The sequence below is a fragment of the Bombyx mori genome, chromosome 22 (assembly GCF_030269925.1).
Source record: "Bombyx mori chromosome 22, ASM3026992v2".
NCBI classification, from domain to species: Eukaryota; Metazoa; Arthropoda; class Insecta; order Lepidoptera; family Bombycidae; genus Bombyx; species Bombyx mori.
This window is the reverse complement of record NC_085128.1, coordinates 6,441,084-6,462,112: the sequence shown is the minus strand read 5'-3', so window position 1 is coordinate 6,462,112 and position 21,029 is coordinate 6,441,084. Positions and strand designations below refer to the sequence as shown.

At 34.9% G+C, this 21,029-nt stretch overlaps 4 protein-coding genes across 4 annotated transcripts; all 4 read right to left on the bottom strand.

Annotated features, from left to right (window-relative positions):
• Positions 1–1,172: 1,172 nt before the first annotated feature.
• CPR92 (cuticular protein RR-2 motif 92) lies at positions 1,173–3,783 on the bottom strand. Its single transcript, NM_001173154.1, is given in 4 exon segments — positions 1,173–1,630; positions 2,037–2,203; positions 3,327–3,671; positions 3,752–3,783. Coding segments are annotated over 4 exon segments (894 nt in total). The 5' UTR covers positions 3,764–3,783; the 3' UTR covers positions 1,173–1,260.
• Positions 3,784–8,202: 4,419 nt separating this feature from the next.
• CPR93 (cuticular protein RR-2 motif 93) lies at positions 8,203–9,747 on the bottom strand. Its single transcript, NM_001043399.1, is given in 4 exon segments — positions 8,203–8,577; positions 8,717–8,883; positions 8,964–9,467; positions 9,727–9,747. Coding segments are annotated over 4 exon segments (732 nt in total). The 5' UTR covers positions 9,739–9,747; the 3' UTR covers positions 8,203–8,528.
• Positions 9,748–15,319: 5,572 nt separating this feature from the next.
• Positions 15,320–17,495, bottom strand: CPR94 (cuticular protein RR-2 motif 94). Its single transcript, NM_001173199.1, has 4 exons — positions 17,484–17,495; positions 17,014–17,157; positions 16,144–16,310; positions 15,320–15,848 (listed from the first exon to the last, which is right to left on the bottom strand). The coding sequence occupies exons 1-4, from the start codon at positions 17,493–17,495 to the stop codon at positions 15,320–15,322; spliced, it is 852 nt and encodes a 283-aa protein (NP_001166670.1).
• A 1,928-nt stretch (positions 17,496–19,423) lies between these two features.
• CPR95 (cuticular protein RR-2 motif 95) lies at positions 19,424–20,689 on the bottom strand. Its single transcript, NM_001043398.1, is given in 3 exon segments — positions 19,424–19,765; positions 20,031–20,462; positions 20,664–20,689. Coding segments are annotated over 3 exon segments (699 nt in total). The 5' UTR covers positions 20,676–20,689; the 3' UTR covers positions 19,424–19,510.
• Between the last annotated feature and the right edge of the window lie 340 nt (positions 20,690–21,029).

The following is a 21,029-nucleotide window of genomic DNA, read 5'->3' as shown; positions in this document are numbered from 1 at the left end:
AAAGTATTTCTTATCTGTAACGCAATGAAAAACAATGTATAATTATGCAGAGCACCTATTTCGAAGAATACGAGATATTGCAACAGACATCTTATACAAACATTTAAAGATATATTATTATAAATATAAGGTATATAAATTTTGTTGCTTAAGCTAATTTCATATAGCATTCATGGGGCATTACAAAATGTAAGAAAGCCTTGCTTCGTGACTGTTTTGTACAATCGTGGGCCAGATTTTACCATGATACGACTATAACATTAAGATAACAAATAGCGTTGTGCATTTCCGTCATATTATGATGCTACTAATAACTACACTGTGTTAAACTAATGTGATCTTCAATGTTTTTATACTGTATATAATAATGGATTTGAAGAGTAAGTCTACATGTATTTTAAACCAGTGAGATTCGATCTCGTTCTGCTGTGATTATCGTGAATTGTATAAAAATTATGCTGTGGCTTTCCGAAAAATAATGATCGAACTGCTTGTCCTAATATTTTTGTATTGTACAAGAGGTAGGTATTGTAGAGCAGTAGTCGAAATTCGACTATAATTAATTAGAATTGTAAGTTTTTACACTATTATGATTGTATTTTATACTTCTATAATCACAAATTTCATACTCCTCCGCCCAATTTTCGTAAAAAGGGATACAAAGTTTTTGCTTCACGTATTAATATTATTGTATTATACAGGAACAAGCTGATGGATTTCCTGGGGCTACTGTGTTTATGAGCTCCACTACACTAAAAGGGGTATGAGCTCATAAACAATAAAAAATAACGCTATTTAGCGTTATTTTTTATTGTTTAGCACTAAACTTAAGTTTAGCACTAGAACATCAACGTATTTACGTTGATGTTCTAGTGCTAGTCGAAATTCAAGTTCTGTTCTGTGCTATTAGGTTTGGTATGAATGCACGAAGCATGTTTTTTTATTCACTGCCAATTAAAAACGTCAAGCGCAAGAATGTACACTATATAGTGTTGTGATATTTTTTTTGTTATTACGTGAACATGAATAGTGGGTAATTAACGATTTTCTGTTACCTAACATCATACATCCGATATGTTTTGTTCAAGACGGAACAACAAGCGAACGTTTTCTCCATTAGGTAAATGTATTGTAAGGGAGTTACTAAGGGAATTGATGTCAAAGAATACGTATTCAATCAGAAATATTTTAATCAGTTTTTATTTTTAAATAATTAAATAGAAGTTAAGATTACAAATATAGGATTCTCGCAAATTTAATTCAATGATGAGCGGCGATGTAGTGTGCTGGTGCAGCGTGTACGGCGTGCACTATAGGAGCTGAGTGTACAAGAGGAGTGGCGTGGAACAGAGACGCTGTGTGGACAACGGGGCCGGAGTGAACTAGGGGAGCGGAGTGAACCACGGGTGCGGAGTGAACCACAGGAGCGGAGTGAATTAGGGGAGCGGAGTGAACCACGGGGGTTGAATGAACTACTGGGGCTGAGTGAAGCACTGGAGCAGAGTGAATCACAGGGGCAGAATGGACTACTGGAGCGGAATGAGCTGCGGGGACGGCGTGGACAGCAGGAGCCGGCGATGGAGGTGCAGCGTGTGCGTCAGGCTCGGAGTTGTGTACAATAGCGTTGAATCTGATGTAACAAATTAAGATACATTACTACAAAAAAAGTTTAACAATCAATTAGACTCCTATTCAGAATCACAGAATCGTTACTAATTCGGTTACGAAATAAGTTAGTAAGTTATTGCAGTGGCGTTTTCTGAACAAATTGAATTAAGATTTACTCTAAGTCATCACAATGCTAAGATTATCTACGTTCTAAAATAATTCGAGGACTATCCGACCAACGCCAATCGTTGTTCACAATTTTACTACAAAACAGTTTGTGTAAGATTTATTTTATAGTCATCTATAGTACTCTATAGGACAATTGTTGGCGCAAATTGATGTAAACTAATTTTCTTACTTATATGTTCGCAACACTTCGTAATTACACGATTGTTTTAGATATTACGTAAGCTGAATAGAAAACTTACCCGTTGTGGTGGTCAGCTGTGTATTCGACCTTACGGATAGAACCATCAGGCTGGAGTAGAGAGTATTCGCCTTTCACGACATCACCATCACGGGTTTCGTGTTGGGACTTGTGATCGCCGGTGTGGGGATCCTCGACGGAATATGAGAACTCATACTTCGCGGGAGCCTATAGAATATTATCCAGTTTATATGTAATCTATTCGTTACCAAATATGTTAAATTAACGTTAAATGAACAAACTTATTAGTTTAATTTGTCGCAATATACTCTACAAAATACATTCAAACATATTCCATCATTGGATCAAAAATCAGTTTACCTATTAGTCACTTTTATTATGCTGATAGTTCTTTCACTAACAAACAATCATGCATAGCTTGACCTGTTAAGGTCGAGAGTTTTATTCGTAAACAAACTAATGGTTATTTTGATAAATAGTTGAACGATTCAAACAACCGCTTGATAGATTGCCCGTAAATAGTTGCAAAATCGTCTGTAGACTAATAACGACAAGGGGCTTACACAATAAAATATTTAATTGGGTTGTATTAACTGATCACATTTTTTAATCATAATAGTATCTAAGATGCCTTTCACTTTCTTTGTATTGGTGAATTTTGTTTCGTGTAACGTTATGTGGTGTCCGAGTTTAATTCCAGTTAGAGCCTTCGAATAACATGAGGCATTATTTCGTATTATTTTTCATTCAGTATTTGTTCAATTTAGTTGATTTTAATTGACCTTAGTAAAGGAATGTACTGTACGGAACAACAATATATCCCTCATGCTTAATCAATATTTCAAGAACTATCGGAAGTAGCGAAGATAAACTTAATATTTCTTCCGTAACTATACAATTATAATTTTGATTGAAATCACCACATACTAGAAAGATCTATACAATGTTGGTGCACAGGAAATACATTACAATACTTTGCTTAGAGATAATGTGCTTAGAGAGAATGAGAATGCTATGTTTTTACTGGTAGTAGGACTTCTTGTGAGTCCGCACGGGTAGGTACCACCACCTTGCCTATTTTTGCCCTGAAGCAGTTATGCGTTTCGGTTTGAAGGTGGGGCAGCCGTTGTAACGATATTTGAGACCTTAGAACTTATATCTCAAGGTGGGTGGTGCATTTACGTTGTAGATGTCTATGAGCTCCAGTAACCAGTTAACACCAGGTGGGCTGTGAGCATGTCCACCCATCTAAGCAATATAAAAAATCGGATAACCTAATCGGATAATCTTCGACATATGTGTGAGTTATTACATGTGTGCTATTACTTACATGGTCTTCGACATGATCGGAGTGTTCGACGGCAATTGGAATCGCAGCGTGGTGCACGACTGGAGCATGTTGCACAGGGCTGAAGTGTTGGACTACTGGCGAAGCATGTATATACGAAGAATGTTCCACGGGGGCGGCGTGAACAACAGGACCGGCATGTTGAATCAAAGGGGCTGCGTGAGTCAGCACTGGAGCAGCATGACTCAATACTGGGGTATAATGTGCCGTTGCTTGATGAGAAGGCTCGTCATGGCGGACTATGCTTTGGGAAGACACAGCATGGCCGTGGCCCTCGTCTATAACACCACCTTGGCAAATAGCCAAAATCGAGCAGACTACAGCAATCTGTAAGACGAATAATTCAATTAAATATAAATAATAGTGCGTAATAAATATTATTTATTAATTCCGGTGAAGGATCTCACTTTGAAGAACATGTTAAGATGCCTTACTGAAGCGTGGGGTACGTTTGATAAGTTCCCAAGTGCAGTGGTGGGTTTTATACAAGTGAGGAAGCGGTTCGGGTGTATGTCACCCGATACAACAAAACCGGCCCAGCATAATATGACACCACTGAACACGATCACCTTTACACCTTTACCTTACGTCATTTTAGTGATTTTTTTATTTTGTTCAAGGTTATTATAAAGCTCTTTTCACACGATTCATATTTCGGGCCTAAAGCTTTTAGTTAAAAAAGTATTAAAAAAACACAAAATGTAACAAATATTTCGTATCGAAGCCATATTTATTCTTAGGTTGAAACAACGGATATGTAGTCGATATTTTGTTTTTAGGCGACTTGAAATCACTTGTTACTTTTAATGAAATTATAAGTCTAATATTCTTAGATAATAAAAGATCTTATCTGGAAGATGTTGCACTTGGATTCAAAACCTTATTTATACCATTGAGATTATAATTTTGCTGCTAAAATAGGCGAGACGTTGGTATTGTCTAGTACGTGCAAGATAAAGAAAAGCCTTATTATCTATAGAAGATAGAAACTAAGGAGATATCAAGGTTGGTATTTAGCTCAAAGCAAATTTACTATATAAAACCCTACTACAATTTTATCTTTCCGTATCGTTGTCCATTATGAACAAAGCTGTACCATAGCAGCCGGTAAGAAAGTAGCGTTCTGGGTTGCTCCAGTAAACTGTTACACAACGACAGGCTTGGGACACATTGGGCGGTAGTGCGTAAATTACGGTATAATAATATAAATTATATTCAAACATAAAGCTGAGCTAATAATCCTCAAAATTTTACGTTTAATTTAAAATTTAAATATACCATTAACATTCTGAAGTAATATTTATAAGGATAGTGGTTTTTCTTCTCAGTCGTACATTCCTGGCGGAGTGGTCGTGGTTATATATCGTCTTATTAGTTAGTTGCGAATTTTGCGGATAGTGTATAGTTGAATGCAAATGTTACTACAACTGACGTCTCTATATGGAAGGTAGAATTTACTTTAAATTACCTAGACGCTATGGTAAACGCTCGCCAATATATTGTCAGTGATCTTGTATTTCTATATGAAACATGTGGTCTCAAATTGGTATGAACCAGTGACGCCCGCGTCTGCTCCACTCTAACTATCGCTAAATAAAGGCATTTTCTTAAAGTACTCATACGATACTTACCTTATGGTAATGGTACTAAGTTTTAAATTAAAATTAAACAAAGTAATGGAAGAATTACTTCATAAATAAAAAAAAAAGGATAAAACACGTGAGACCGCTCAGCCGAACGCACATATTACAAACGAGTAACGTAATAAAAAAAAAATATTGTAGCGGTTCTCGGTGTAACATCAACATTACGTTGCGCGGACAGTTTGCAAAGCCCGCTCCGCATATTTCTCTCAACCGGCTTGCCTGTGCGGTAAATGGACAGAGCTTCACTTGAAGGTCACCGTATAATCTTAATTTTTTAATGAAAACCTTTACAGGCACCGACATTTTTGTGCTCATATTTTTTTTGGTAATCGTGTATTCAATATATTCATTGTGCAGACATCGATTCGGATTTTTATTACATTGATAACGTGCATGAATGGCGAGGCAAGTCTTGTGTAATGTTGAAATAATGAATATACTGCTTAAGCATCTCTGGATTATTGCCTAATACATTTTAAAGAATGGATGTAATTGTACCTTGTAACATATCTCAAAACATTTTTTTGCGCTGACGTACTTAATAGATAATATTAGAATTTGAATCTCCTTTTTGGATTAAGTCTTCAAACTCCTAGAACACAATATAAGAAATTAATAAATTAATATAATAAATTAATCACAGATTATTATAATAAATAAAGATCTTCAGACCTAATAATATGTTTTTCGTTTTTGTTTTTTCCTTTACCTATGTGGGTGAAAAAGCTCACGACCCACTTGTTGGTAATCATTGACTTAGACACAAGTGAATGCGACCGCCCATGTGGAGACTTGATTTTTAAATTTAAATTTCAAATTTCAAAAGACTATTCACCTAACCTTAGAACCGGAACATTACTGTTTTGCCGCAGAAATATTCAGGATGGTGGTACCGATTTGTATGAGGTTACAATATACCCAAGGATAGTGGGGTGGACCTATATTATGTTACTTATGACGACGCTTGTAGCTGAAAGTAAGTATTGTACTTTTTGAGGAAGCATGTTGCGGATAATAACATGTACTTTTAGGTTAGGAATATTGTGTTCTTTTTTTTTTTATAATAAACGGTAATTGACGCGCATTTACCCAAACATGGAAACATTAAAGCTTAAAAATAAAACACTAAACAGACACTTGAATATACCCAATCCATCATTAAACAGCGTACATAATATATTAAATTATTCTGAAAAACAATTATTGACTACAAACAATTAAATGATTGTACTAAAATTAAGCAACGAATGTCGTTTTATAATTTGTATATTTTATGTTAAAATCTACTAGATCTAAAAAAACCAGAAATACAAATCTGAAATTAAATAATAAAAAACTGTGCCTGTCACTTTTAACAAGTCAAGATTCAAATTTTTAAACAGGAAATACCGAGCACTTAATATTTAAATTCACATCTACGGCCACTCGTCTACGTACATTATCATTTCTAAATGTAAATTTAATATTGTTTATGACCTTTTGTTAGTTAGTTAGTGTAGGTTAACTAACCTTAACTAAGAGTAAATCCTTTTTTAATAATTTAATTGTATCTATTATTGTTATACATAGATTTTCCGCTAGAACGATGGCGGACTAATATAATTACTAGTAAATCTTAGTATTTGACTTTAACAGTTTTATTACATTCAAACTTTTTGTCTGGTAACATATCACGCAACCGCGTTTTAACCAATGTCATTTTTATTGCTACATGCTAATTCTTAATTGATTTTTTGTTCACACCGAGATAAATCTTGATTTTATGGAGCTTCTATTTCTTGACGCCGGATGGGAAAATGAGAGCTACCAGAATATGAGTGCATCCGCTGCGAAACATGATATTGAGGTCTCAATTTGACTGATATTATTTATGTATGTCTTTGTGGCAGAAATCGGTAGCATCGTGAAGTCGAAATCTAGAGAGTAATTAATTCAAATTATTATATTCTTATAATATTTCTTACAGTTTTTGTTATACTTTTACTGATTTATTATCAGAAAAATCAGTTAGAGTAGAACTTTTTGTTCTTACGTAACGTCGATGCATCCATGAATCCATTTGATTTACGGCACTAACGACTAGAGATTTGTGAGCATTTAATGTGGAACGGTGTTCAAATTTATAATACCTTATTAACGACCTCATTAATTAATGTAGTACGTATGATTTCGGAACGCTCGTATAGCGTTTGTTATATTAATAGTCAGTTTTTAAGGGTAAGAGTGAATATAAGGAATTGAGGAGAAATAAGATAAAATAAGAAGCCTTCGTTATAATGCTTGTATAAATATGTTAATCGGGCTTAGGCGGCAGCTCGGCTTGGCATTGCTGACGTTTATGGGCGACGATGACCACTTTCCATCAGTTAGACCGTACAGTGCCAAGAAATTTTGGAATAGTAGTTATTATATTAATAATAGCTCTATTTCAGTGGTACCTGCCTGGTACTACCAACATGCCTATTTCTGCCGTCGATTCATTATTTTTATTTGTGTATGTGTGTTTCTAATTGATTTTAGTAATCATCATAATATTATTATATTAATACTAGCTCTATTTCAGTGGTACCTGCCTGGTACTACCAACATGCCTATTTCTGCCGTCGATTCATCCATTTTTTTTAATGATGATATTTAAATGGTAGTTTTAATAATATTTCTTAGATTCTATATACCTACACATATAGACTGACTTATGAAATGAATGCCTTGTAATTTTAATTTTAAATTAGTAATTTTCGTTTCGATTTGAAGGTTCATACTATTCAGTTGTCATACATCTCATGTTATGAAGAAGACAAAATCGTTGCTACAACTTAAAAAATATGTCCACTTTATTTATTAAATATCTGCATTTTAGGAGACTCTTGCATGAACTAGTTTTTGATCGGTCACTTCGGTGGTTGCGTTTTGCTTTCACTCCTCATTACAGCATTGTATGGTAATATTCGGAGTGCAATCTGGCTGAGATCTGTATATTCTCACGGTCCACCGGACTTGTTAGTGAAATAAACACTTCTTGTTTTAATGCATATGAGATTGCAGTATTTCCTTTCGTCTTTTGGCTTACGTCGTATATTTAATTGGTATTTCAGAAATTAATGATCGTTGCGAAATTAATTTTGAAACAGTAACAATATGAAGTTACGCATGGAACAGCTCTTCACGGTGTGTAGATGATTTTATATCGGGTTGAAATAAATAGTATGTAATTTTCTAAAATTTAATTTATTGCTTTTAAGCCAACCTATTTACATCTGTTTGCCCATCCCCATTAGAAAGCTTGGTTATGATGACATTAAACTATTCTACAGGCTATCAAAACACAACGAGATATACACATTCGAAGAGACAGTTTAGAGATAATAGTTTTTCACAATTGATTTGAGTTTTTATTTTAGGGCGTGGAAAAAACATTTAAAACACTCGACAAGATACAAACATACATGAGAACAAATGAAAGGCTTTATGGGTGTTCGCGACTACAGGTACTTGAGCAAATTAACACTAATATCACAGATCGAGCAGACTTCAAGTCCTAATGATGATGTATCACGGGAGGCGTATTGTGGACGACTGCGTTGAAACTGTTGACACAAAAAAAAAAAAAACTATATATAATTACATTCAAAGATTAAGATTAAAATAGATTAGAATAAGATTAAAATAAGCACACATGAGGTAGTTTTTGGCCAAAAAATTGACAAGACATATCTATTTATTTACCCATTGTGGTGGTCAGCAGTGTAGGTGACCTTGCGGAATGAACCATCAGGTTGCAGGAGGGAGTATTCACCCTTGACGACATCACCATCACGGGTCTCGTGTTGAGATTTGTGGTCGCCGGTGTGAGGGTCTTCAACCGAGTAAGAGTATCCGTATTTAGGGTGGGCCTGGAATATGATATTGAAATATTAAAATAATTGTTAAAATATGGTGAAATTAGTGAGAAATTTGGTCAAATAATCTTTACATATTCGTCAACATAATGATCTTCATGTCCAGCTGAGGCGGCGTGAAGTGCGGTGGAAACGTGAACAGCTGGAGCTTCATGAACAGCTGGTGCTGAATGGTAGGCGGGGACCTGGTGAATAGCTGAAGTAGCGTGGATTGCTGGAGCTGTATGATATGTAGTTGCAGAGTGAGCAGCTGGAGCTGCATGGTAGGTAGGAGCTTCGTGGCCTGCTGGAGCTACATGGTAGGTAGGGGCAGAGTGGATTGCTTGGTAGGAAGAAGCCTCGTGGACTGCTGGGGCTGCATGGTAGGTAGGAGCTTCTTGGATGGTGTGGATAGCTGGAGCAGCATGGATTTCAGGGGCAGCCTGTGCCACGGGAGCAGTATGCAGGGCAGTGTAGTGAATGGGCGTCTCGTGGTGGATGGTTTGATCATGGCGCACGATATTCTGAGACGATACCGCCGGGCCATGATGTAGGAGGCCTGCGTGGCTTACGGCCACAACAGCGCAAATTAGCACAATCTAAAATAACAGAAAAGAAAAAATTGTGAGATACAGTATTGAAGCGAAAATTTCATTTGAGAACAAAGGTTTTTCAGAATTTTGAAAATTCGGAACATATTTACTTATCCAATGTAAATTAAAAGTACAATAAAATATAAGCAGATTGATTGTTGAGCTAATAATAGAAATTTCGATATAGTTAAAGTAGTTTCAGGACTGCCCTACGCGCTTATATAATGTACTCTCGATTTGATCTTTGGAAAGGAGTTAAGCTTACTTTGGAGAACATTTTGCTTTGGACACAAAAGCCTTAACTGGTATTAGTCTGATAGTGCTGTCTTTTTATATAACTAACAAATAAGAGGGTGTCGTGGTGGGGGCCTATTCCCGACGATATCCGATCGGATCATAGTAATTGCAGCGTTACCAATCTGATCGCATTATCAAATGTCGCAATAAGCGATATAGCCGTAACGTGTATCGAAAATTGACAATAAGTGAGAGGATTTTATTTCTTTTTTTTTCTTTCGTTCCCCTGAGTCGATTATTTTTGAAATATAATTGAAAACTGTAAAGGGTCATTTAGTATAATGCTTTAAATAATAGGTATCAGATTCTATTTTAAATTATGAATCACCACCTTCTGTTATGGTCTACATTTTTTTAATGTTCTCGCAAGAAGATATCCTAATGTTTTTTCGTGACTTTCTCTTCACTCTTATGATTGGTATTGGATTTTATTTATTAATATTTTGTGTGTGTTTGAGTAAATATAAAAATAAAACTTCCCATTTTTAGTTTCGTTGGGAGAATGAATGTGCTATGCGTATGTATTCCGAAGGATATGTCGTATCATTATTCTGATAACATCCGCTTAAGTCTCATTGAGACGCTGCGCGAGCGGTCTAGGGTATTTATCGGTACTAAAATATTATCTGTTGAAGCAAATCAATTGTAGAGGATGTTAGAATAATATTAAGGCTGAGTGATGTGAGCTTAGTGACACGGATAGAACTATTTATAACGTGCACGTGAAATTCTTAAGATATGAATTTCCTTAAGATTTCGTTAAGATATTAAGTTTGTGAAATGCACTCTTAGTACGTATACGACATACTGAAACGTTAAATAGCTTCAAACGACTGATTGAGGAGCATTAATTATAAAATTAGTTGTCATGTGTTAAATTTGAATTAGCTTAAAATATCTAATTAGTGTATACAGAACGTTGCATTTATGTTTCATAGGTATTTATGTAAAATATGAAATTTATGTGTAAATTGTTTATTCAATATTTACATATTATCTTTATATTATTAATACTGTTAATATTATTATTTAATTAAATCCTACTCCGTCAAATAGGCACTGTTCTTATGATATCGTTTTTATTAAGCTCTCTTGGCGCGTGGTGAACAATCTGTGATTTCTAGATCGAGGATACGGAAGTAATAAACTGAATAACTTACATTTATATACCACTCGTCTCAGAGCAAAAAATATTGTAAAAATCTAAGTGATGAAATTTTTTTTTGTAAAAAAATCCCATGAATTTCGGATTGCTTATGGAAGTTGGAAGTTGTGGGGACGCCCTAATCCGGCCGGTTCTCCAAATTCGAAAATTAGCAATCGATGCCAGCTGATTGAAACACACACATACACACACACTGACGCTGACGACACATAGAGTTCGCACGAGTGTAGTATAAATAGAAATAGTTTAAAATACTTTTTATATTAAATATTTCGTTTTTCATTATCATATTTTATTTCGTATGCTACACTTCATTTCGTTTGTTTGATTACATTAACTAGAGGTCCCGCAGTACTCGAAATTCGACTATAATTAATTGGAATAGTTTTTACACTATTATGACTGTATTTTATACTTCTATTATCACAAATTTCACCAAGACTACGCTATAAAAAATATTAACACAGACAAACAATATTAAATCTCAATTTGACAACAGACGTCAAGAACAAAAGTTTGACAATAAATAGTATGCATGCGTGTGTCCGTCAAATATATGGTATGTAGTGTGTGTAATGTTTTATTTATTGATTTAATGTATCTTTTATGCATTATTTTTAAAAAATATTAGCATTGTGCACTTCTTCTCTATATTCTCTGTAAGTGTGGAAAATTTCATACTCCTCCGTCCGCGCAATGTTCGTAAAAAGGGATACAAAGTTTTTGCTTCACGTATTAATATATAGATTATATTATATTCTTCAAGGTTAGTACGAAACTAGTAAAAGACAAAATAGATAAGCACATAAATTAAACATATTCGAGGCCCTTAAGTACAAAAGAACTAGTTACTTAGATGGCGACTGTCTATTGTTAATACTCCGTACATAGAACATTTAATCTTGCCAATACTCGTCAGGACTCACAGCGAAAGTTAAGTTCCTTGTAGGCCCGGCAACATGATATTATTAATTGCTATACGACAAAACTCGTTAATCTACATAGATTCCACAACTACCGAGATGTATAACAGGATTACGTAAACCTTTGAGGGCTTATGAAAATTGGGATTTATTCGGACCGGTTTTAACTTCCTTGTAATAGATGTAGGCCGTTCGGCTTGAATATTGTGCATAGCTGCTGATATTTGGTAACTATCACATTGATTGTAAAACGTTCTTACAGTGCAACTACTATTAATAATCGTGTAGTAAAAATTATAATTTGCGTAATTACTGGCGGTAGGACCTCTTGTGAGTCCGCACGGGTAGGTACCACCGCCCTGCCTATTTCTGCCGTGAAGCAGTAATGCGTTTCGGTTTGAAGGGTGGGGCAGCCGTTGTAACTATACTAAGACCTTAGAACTTATATCTCAAGGTGGTTAAAAAAATAATAAATTATAATTTATTTAAAAAAAAAAAAACATGCCCGCTGAGTTTCTTGCCAATTCTTCTCAGGACGGAGGCTAGTTCTTGTGAATTGGCGGTAGTTCTTTTGACGTTCAACAAGTATGTACTTTCATTTATGTTGAATAAAAATTTTTTGATTTGATTTGATTTGATTTGATGGCGCATTTACGTTGTAGATGTCTATGGGCTCCAGTAACCACTTAACACCAGGGGGGCTGTGAGCTCATCCACCCATCAAAAAAATAAAATAAAAAAATTAAAGACTCCTTCCATTGACTTTTAAATAAAAAATATGTAAACAGGGCCTCATTTTTAAAATTATTTATTTACTCGGTAAGTTTTTTTTTTTCATTTATTAGCTAAAGTAAGATAAGCTCATGATTCACCTGATATAAAGCGGTTATTGGAGCATTACAATGACATTCGATTGACCTTCAAACTTGTACACATGATTGTGTCGCGACAAAAAAATTTAGATTATTTTTTACGAACTTTAGTAGCCACCAACCAGGTTATAAGATTGTACTTATTTAAGCAAATGAATATTAAATAATTTGCGTATATGTGTGTTGATTAGCATTTTGTTAGCTTGACCTGTATCGTATGTAAGGTAAAATAAACCAATATGAATGAGAATAGGTTTGACGATATATTTCCTCTATGCCCCATATTTAACTCTATTACTACTGTATCGAGTTATTAGGAGAGCTGTGGAAGATGGAAAGCGAAATCTCCACCTCTACTTTGATTTTGGAGTCACATATACAAAAACTGCGTTAATAAAATATCATCATCATTATCCTGCCCTTCTCCTAATTACCTGGGGTCAGCGCAACATGTTTTCTCCTTCCATACTCTTCTATCATATACCATTTCTTCGCTCACTCCCCTCTTACCCATATCGTCTTTCACGCAATCCATCCATTTCTTCTTAGGTCTACCTCTTCCTCTATATCCTTCCACATTCATAGTTAACATTTTCTTACCAACCTCATTTTCATTTCGTCTCATCACATGTCCATACCATCCCAAACGCGCACTTCTCAGCTTCTCTGTCACAGGTGCCACTTTCAGACTTCCTCTAACATTCCACTACTCCACACATCCATCGCAACATTCGCATCTCTGCTGCATGCAATCGCCTTTCATCCGTCACTTTAGTGGTCCAACAAGCTGCGTTAATAAAATATATTTATGTTTAAGCATTACAAATGAATAAAAGTATACGTCATTGTAAATACCTTTACGTCGTTTAATCGTTTTGGGTAAATCATTAAATATCATTATCTGCAACGATACTTATTACGTATTACTTTAAGCAAATAGTTGAGATGCGTATTAATCCGATTTCTCATTCACGAAGTAACCGAACCGGTTCTTGATTCATATACCTATTCATTGTATGAAATATAACTGTGATGATTACTTTTGTTGATTAATTCATGACACTTATTTAAAATTTCGCAAGTAGTCGCTTACAATGAATATGTTAGATGACTTTGAATAAATGATTTTAGGTTGCAGAATTTTATATTATAATAAACTAAATATAAATTAAATATATATTAAACTAAATATAAAATATAAAATAAACTAAATATAAATAAATAAAAAATATTTTGCTTTGGGAGATTGTTGAACCCATATTTTATATACTGATATGTGATGTATGTGTCTGATATCTGATATACATAATCCCTTACGTTAGATGTCGTGTAAGAAAACTAAGCGATTTTTCGGCGATTTTTATAAATTTTAAATTTTATTTTTGTTACTTCGTTGTGTGGACGAGCTCACAGTCCACCTAGTGCTACGTGGTTACTGGAGTCCATAGACATCTACAACGTAAATGCCGCCGCCCACCTTGAGATATAAGTTGTAACGTCTCACTATAGTTACAACGGCTGCACGAGTGCACGGCTGCCACTACTTCACGGCAGAAATAGGCACGGTGTTGGTACCTACTCATGCGGACTCATAAGAGGTTTTACAAGAGATATTTGGATAGAGCAACGTTCTCTGACTATTATTCTTATCTAGCGTACTGGGATCATCCAACTGACTTTACTAGCGGTAGGGCGTAATGTAAGTTAGTACCAGTAGGTACCACCATCCTGCCTGTTTCTGCGGCGAAGTAGTCATAAACTCCAACTTCAAAGACGGGAAATCCATAATACACATAAAAACTATTAAAACCACGATCCTATCTCTCAAGCCGGACGACGGCGCTCCCAGTCCATAGGATTTACATTCTCATCTTCAAACAGGTGTGGCTTTTTTTTTCAAATATTTTATCTTCTGCGCCTATTATTTTCTATCTCGATCCCCTTATAATTTCATGTACCGATTTTGGTATCCCAAATTGTACTATTTACAGCGGGATTTGATCCAACCGAAAACAGTAGGCTGTATTTCAATGAGGTCAGTTTATGTGATCTTCAGTTTTATTAATTTCATGCAATCTAATCAAGACGGATGGCGGCATTTACGTTTTTAACGTTTACGGACTCCGATAACTATTTAACACCACGTAGGCCGTAAAGTTATCTATTCTTCAATGATAATTTAAAAACTAAAAGCACCCAAGCTATATCTAATGACAATTATTGTTATTGACAGCCTGTTATTTAGGTGTAAATTATTTCTTTGCTTAATTAAAAAAAGTTGTAGAATTCAAAAGAAATACTTCACCCAATCATAATGATATACGATGTACAATCTAAATATACAATGCAACCTACGCCATCTGTACATATATTTTTAACTTTTAGTGTCGCGGTAATGCCATCTTGTGTGGACATGTTAAGACTTAAAAAACGTTCAATTTAAAAGTGAAAGTTTCTCGGTATAATGCAAAGGTGGAGCTTTTTAAAGAGTTCGTAATTCCAATTCATATATAACATTTATTCTCATTTATTTGCTTAGCATAGTTAAATTATTATAGTGACTTAGAAACTATCCGAAATTTTCGACTTTACATAAAATACTCAATAAACGTAATAAAACATATGGTAGTGTGACGAAGCTACTTCGTTGTCGGGACTGGGGTCATCTTTTTTTATTATCTCTTCCCCTTTCATAGCATCAATTACGGAAGTTTCAGTTGTTACAGTATTGATCTCTTCTGTGCTTCCTTCAAGTGATTTCTCATTTTCAATAATCAAAGGAGTTGTCGAATCGACCACTGCGACTAAATCCTTTTGAATAAGTCTCTCGGCATTTGATTTTCCAACATTTTCAGCATTTTCTGGTTTTAAAGTAATTTCTTTATCTGATGTTTCAACATCAGTCTTAGTGGCACTCTTTTGAAAACCAACGGAATCCTGTACATTTTCTTGAACAGGCTTTCCTTTATCAGTGTTATCAAAGCTAACGTCTTTTGCGGTGTTCTTTTCTGGGAAATAGTGATTGATCTTGATGCCATGTCCGATAGGGTAAAAGTGTCTGGTGTGACCAAAAACTGAGTATGCGTGGTCACCGTGCTTATGTACACCTTTACTTACAACAGCGCTGAAACTAGAATAAAATATGATTTTACTTTGAGTCAATTCCTTTCTTCATTGCACATAATATATTTTAGCGCCGACCTATTCACGTGCAACAGTCTAAAGATGAGCCCCCTTTGTGTTTTAGTTTTATATTTTCTAGATATCTGTGCTCGGGAGTTTTAAAGAATTTTAGATATAATGCCCAAGTGTCATTAGTTGTTACCGATGTTAATAATTTTTAAGGAATCGTGAATTAAAACGCTGTTAAATTTCCTATAACAATAAAAATTGATAAAACTACAAAATAACATGTAAATAATTACCCGTTATGGTCATCAGCATCGTATTCCACCTTCCGCAGCGAACCATCAGGTTCGACAAGGCTGTATTCACCACGAACACGATCTCCGTCACGCGACTCACGATGAGTTTTGTGGTCCCCAGTCTTTTTGTCTGACACTGAATATTCGAATTCATATTTCGGATATCTCTGCAATAGAATCAATGAAAATTAATTTAGTTATTAATAGCATTTCATTGCTTTAAACTATTTATTATACACATAAGAAAATAGCAAAAAAGGACCAGTTGAGTACCATTTGCTTCGGCGTTTGTCAATCGATTGTCTATTATTTGTTTGTTGTTGTTAAAGCTTTCTTAAACAGTCAATGGCAGCTCGAGAAAGAAAGTGTAAAACACAAATAAATCTAGATTTCGAGGTGTCAGTGAATATGATAAGAATCCCGATCATTGAGTGATCAGTGGGTATTATATCTATAATTATTAATTCATGTTTGTGATAATGTATTTTTTTGTGTTCTAGCCCAGCGGACACCCCCAAAGCTCGCTTATTATTAGTTGGTGGTTGTTGGAGCCTATAAATTTAATAAAAGGAATGCCGACCCCCACCTTGAGACATAAGTTTTTAAGTAGAAGTCTTTTTTTTTAACGGTTGGCGCTCCATTCAAATATTTTGCTTAAATTGAATTTATACGAGAGCTCCTTGTTAAAATGTTCGGCAATTTTACTTGTTGAAAGAAATACAAAAAAAAACAGATTATTATACAAAAATTGTATTCAATTATTGCATACAACAAGAATATACAATATAAACATCGTCTTTTTAAATTGATACGTAGTAGAAAACGGTTTTAAATACTGATTTGCCATACCAAAACAATTGAATAACTTACATAGGTTTCGTATTTATAGATTGGACTCGGCGGATGATAAGTTTTTATTGTTTTCCATGCACCATCTTCTCCTGCATATGGTCCTTCGTTGGGATCGACGAAAACTGTCTTTATGCCACCGACGAAACAAATTAATAAAACTAACTGAAATTAAACAGTTTTAAAGGAGGCATTAGTGAAAACGGTTTCTTAAATGTATTCGATTTTGTGTGTTGTACGTTATAATAAGCTATTATTATGAGCATTGTACTCGATAGAAAGAAAGTTGAAACCTTTTAATAAATATAATTTTAACACTTGAAGTCGATTAAGTATCTTTTCGAAAGTATTATTATAGGAAAAATTAGAAAAAGACGTTTATATTTCGTCGTCTTCTTTTGTATAAAAAGCAGCCCTATCCTCGGAAAGCTTTCCAATTTATAACCTAACGATCGGAAGCTGTTAATTTTTAATACTAAACTTAATATTACCTGAGAATACATCTTCCGGTTTATGGGATGAACTGCCGTCTGCTGAATGTAATGAGAGACTGTTGACAAAATGAAAGAATATAATCCATTTTATACTTTTTCGATGGTTATTATATAAAAAAATGTTAGAGCTTCGCTATTGTAGCAGGTCCTATTGTTCGACTTCCTAGCGAAAGCTTAACGTGGATTAGATAAAAACACATTTTAAGGAGTATTATGACTCTACTGAGATACATCTTTGAACAATATACTTGCTTATCTTGATTTGATTGCTTGACTGCTTCTGTATCTGTCTTGGCCAATTGGGCATCGTCAAATTGTTATCCGTAACAAAAAAATTGCTGCAAAAATTCTGAACTGGAATAACGACAGACTTATGTCTAATAAAAGTAATTTTGTATGATAAGTACGCTGATAATGTTTTAATTTGGTACATAGTCTGTTAGTTTGTTTTTAAATTAAAATGTTAACCAGACATATCTACGTTTTATTAACGAAATAAAAATTTTACTGCAGTTTATCGTATCATCTCTATGATCAACAAAGACGTATTTTTTCCGCTTCGAGCTTTTTGTAAACGGATACGGAGTTACAGATTTTAGTGTTTTTAATTGAATAGAAAGAAATGACAAGTAAAAATCTTGTTAAATGTTCTTTTTTTTAAATACTTTGAGTTCCGTGTACACGTATCGGACATATGGTCTTACATTAGGTATATTAGTGTTAGGACCGCAAAGGGTTAAACTTAACAGCAGTGATTGTTGTGCATTGACCAGCCTAGTAGCTAATAGATTTATGCTTGAATGGCTAAATAGTTGTTGTTTTAATAAAGTTAGAGTTTTAGGTTAAAGTGTACATTTAGGTTGAGAAGTTTTTGGAGTTTAGTTGTAGCATTAGCAATGTGGCTTTAGCCTCAATAGGCAGTGGAGAGGTCACCCTCGACATCAGGCCGCATCGAGGCATCGACACGATTCTAAATATTAGTAAAGCTGATAAGTTGTATTAAACAAGTGTTACTTTTTCTTCAGTTTTTACGAGTTGTAGACCGAATTAAAACTACGTTTACGAGTTAATCGTACGACTTAATTAACGTAAAGTATACGAAAAGTCGGAAATAATAAAATAAGAACTAAAAAAATTGATAATAAATCGTAAATATCGTTTTAATAAAGTATCACCTAATAAATTTCAGATGAGTTTAATGTTACGTAATTAATAACGCCTAATGAAGTTAATAATACAAAGCCGACTCGTACGTTGCTATAATAAAAGAGAAAGAGCGACTTTATCGCTTCGTATAAATCGAAGATAATATTGTGCGTTCACTAAATTTCTTGATTTGAAAAGATATTTTGTTATCTTAGATTAACAATACGTACACTATTCTATTGTAAATTAAAAATCTTATGTATTTAAACTTAAGCATATTCAGACTTTTAATCTACACTATTATGTGCGTAACCGAGAGGGATCTCATGTAATGAGAGGGATCTCATACACATATAAAAAAAATTGTAGGTTTTTTTATTTGTAATGTATATTTTTTGGGAAGATAGGATTATCTGTCGCATGGCGGCCTTTCTAGTTTCTCCAGGACAAGGAAGACTTCAAGGACTTCAAGACTTCAAGAATAGATGTTTTGCGAATGCATCTTGATTTTATGTTTACCAAATCTTTAGAGCTTAGGGTAGACGAATTCACTGTTCAACTAATGCTAAGCATATATCAAAGTTAAGTGTTAACAAAAAGGAAATTTGTGCTCAAGTTATCGCAGGAAATACCAGAGTCATTTAACTAATCCAATAGATTGAAGATAGGGGGCTATAAGGAATGCATAGTTGGGGAAGTGGTAGTTTTGGAATGAAGAGGGGTCGCTTACCCATATCGAGTAATTCTGAAATCATTTCAACTGTTTACTGGAAGAAATAAATGAAAAAATGTTTACGAATTTGGTGATCATTTATTTTATTAAATAATTGTCAATACTATCTAGTGTTTTCTAATAACATTAATATTTAATTGATTATTTAATGATGGTAGTATTGGAGGGCAGGTACAGCCTTGATGTGTGTGGGGGCGGCGGTGGGGGCGGTGTTGTGGACGACAGCGTTGAAGCCGTTGTGTGCATCAGCGGTGTACTCAACGGTTCTGATGGAGCCGTCAGCTTCGTGGAAGGAGTATGAGCCCTTCACTGCGTCACCGTCGCGGACTTCTTGTTGGGACTTGTTGTCGCCGGAGTGACCGTCAGCTACTGAGTAGTTGTACTCGTATTTAGGGTAGGCCTAGAAAGTACAAAATGTTAAAGAATTAAGTCTGAAGTTCAATCTACATTTGACCTCTTTATTGAACTTTTCTTCCTTTCTTTGCAATACTTTACATTCATAAAAGGTGATTTTTGGCAGAAAATCCATAACAGAAAGAGCATCAACAAATCCGTGACGTACAAGGTAATTTAAAACAATTGAATGTGTTGTGTCCATGCTAGTTTTTTTTAAGTGCACCTTAAATTCACTTGCATGTATTAAATTATGTTCATTAAATACTTACAATCTCCTCGGCTTGATGAGCTACGATTTTGGCTACTGGGGCAGAGTGGTAGGACACGGCAGCAGGGGCGGCGTGGTAGGTAACAGGGGCAGGGGCGGCGTGGTAGGTGACGGGTGTAGCGACGGCTAACTTGGCTACGGGAGCAGCGTAATTGATAGTCTGGGGCTGATCATGACGGATGATGTTCTGGGAAGAGACGGACTCGGCAGACGAATAGTGGACTGGAGCAGCATGGTACGCTACAGGGGCAGCATGGTAAGCCACAGGGGCAGCGTGGTAAGCTACAGGAGCCGCAGCGGCATAATGAGCACCGTGGCTTTCGTCATGGCGTACGATGCTCTGGGAGGAAACTGCCCCAGCAGATGAGTAGTGGACTGGTTCCGCCAGGAGACCAGCTTTGGACACCGCCACAAATGCGCACAGTACTATTAACTGAAAAATATAAATTTTTGGCAATTTAAAATAAAAAATTTTGAACATCACTAAGCATATTCTTGAAGTCTTAGTATTACTAATAAGCTGAAATAAATTTAGCAAACTAATTTCACGGAACTGTCTTTTGAGCTCAAGTGATATTTACATTTACAAGTAACGAAATGATTATATAATACTAGTTATATGTTAAAATCTTACTTTGGAAAACATTTTGATTCTTTCTGTGAAATGATCAACTGTTGAATGATGCTTATGAGATTTCATGTTTCCTTTTTATACTTACGCGTTCATGAACTCGTATGTGTAGTAAAAGGAGTGGAAGTTGTCAAGACAGCTTATGGTGACCTTGTTCCTTGTCACATAGTTTCGTGAATCAATCCATTCACTAATTTATTGCGACACCTTAAAGCGGGGTGGTTCTATTCAATAAAGCTTAAAATTCTTTTTTTTCTTCACGGATATTTTACATTGCTTTGGTAAAGTAAAATTGACGGCGCGAGAGATAAACATTTTTAAAAGGATTAATGCCTTTAAGGTGGGTCATTTTTGTAGTACACTTATATA

Bases quoted from the DNA above. Each gene is read 5' to 3' on its own strand.
- CPR94 (NM_001173199.1), bottom strand. The intron at 16,311-17,013 runs GTAAGTTATTCA...ATTCTATTGCAG, and splicing joins TCTATAAATACGAAACCTAT to AGATATCCGAAATATGAATT. The intron at 15,849-16,143 runs GTAATTATTTAC...ATTTTATTCTAG, and splicing joins GATGCTGATGACCATAACGG to TTTCAGCGCTGTTGTAAGTA.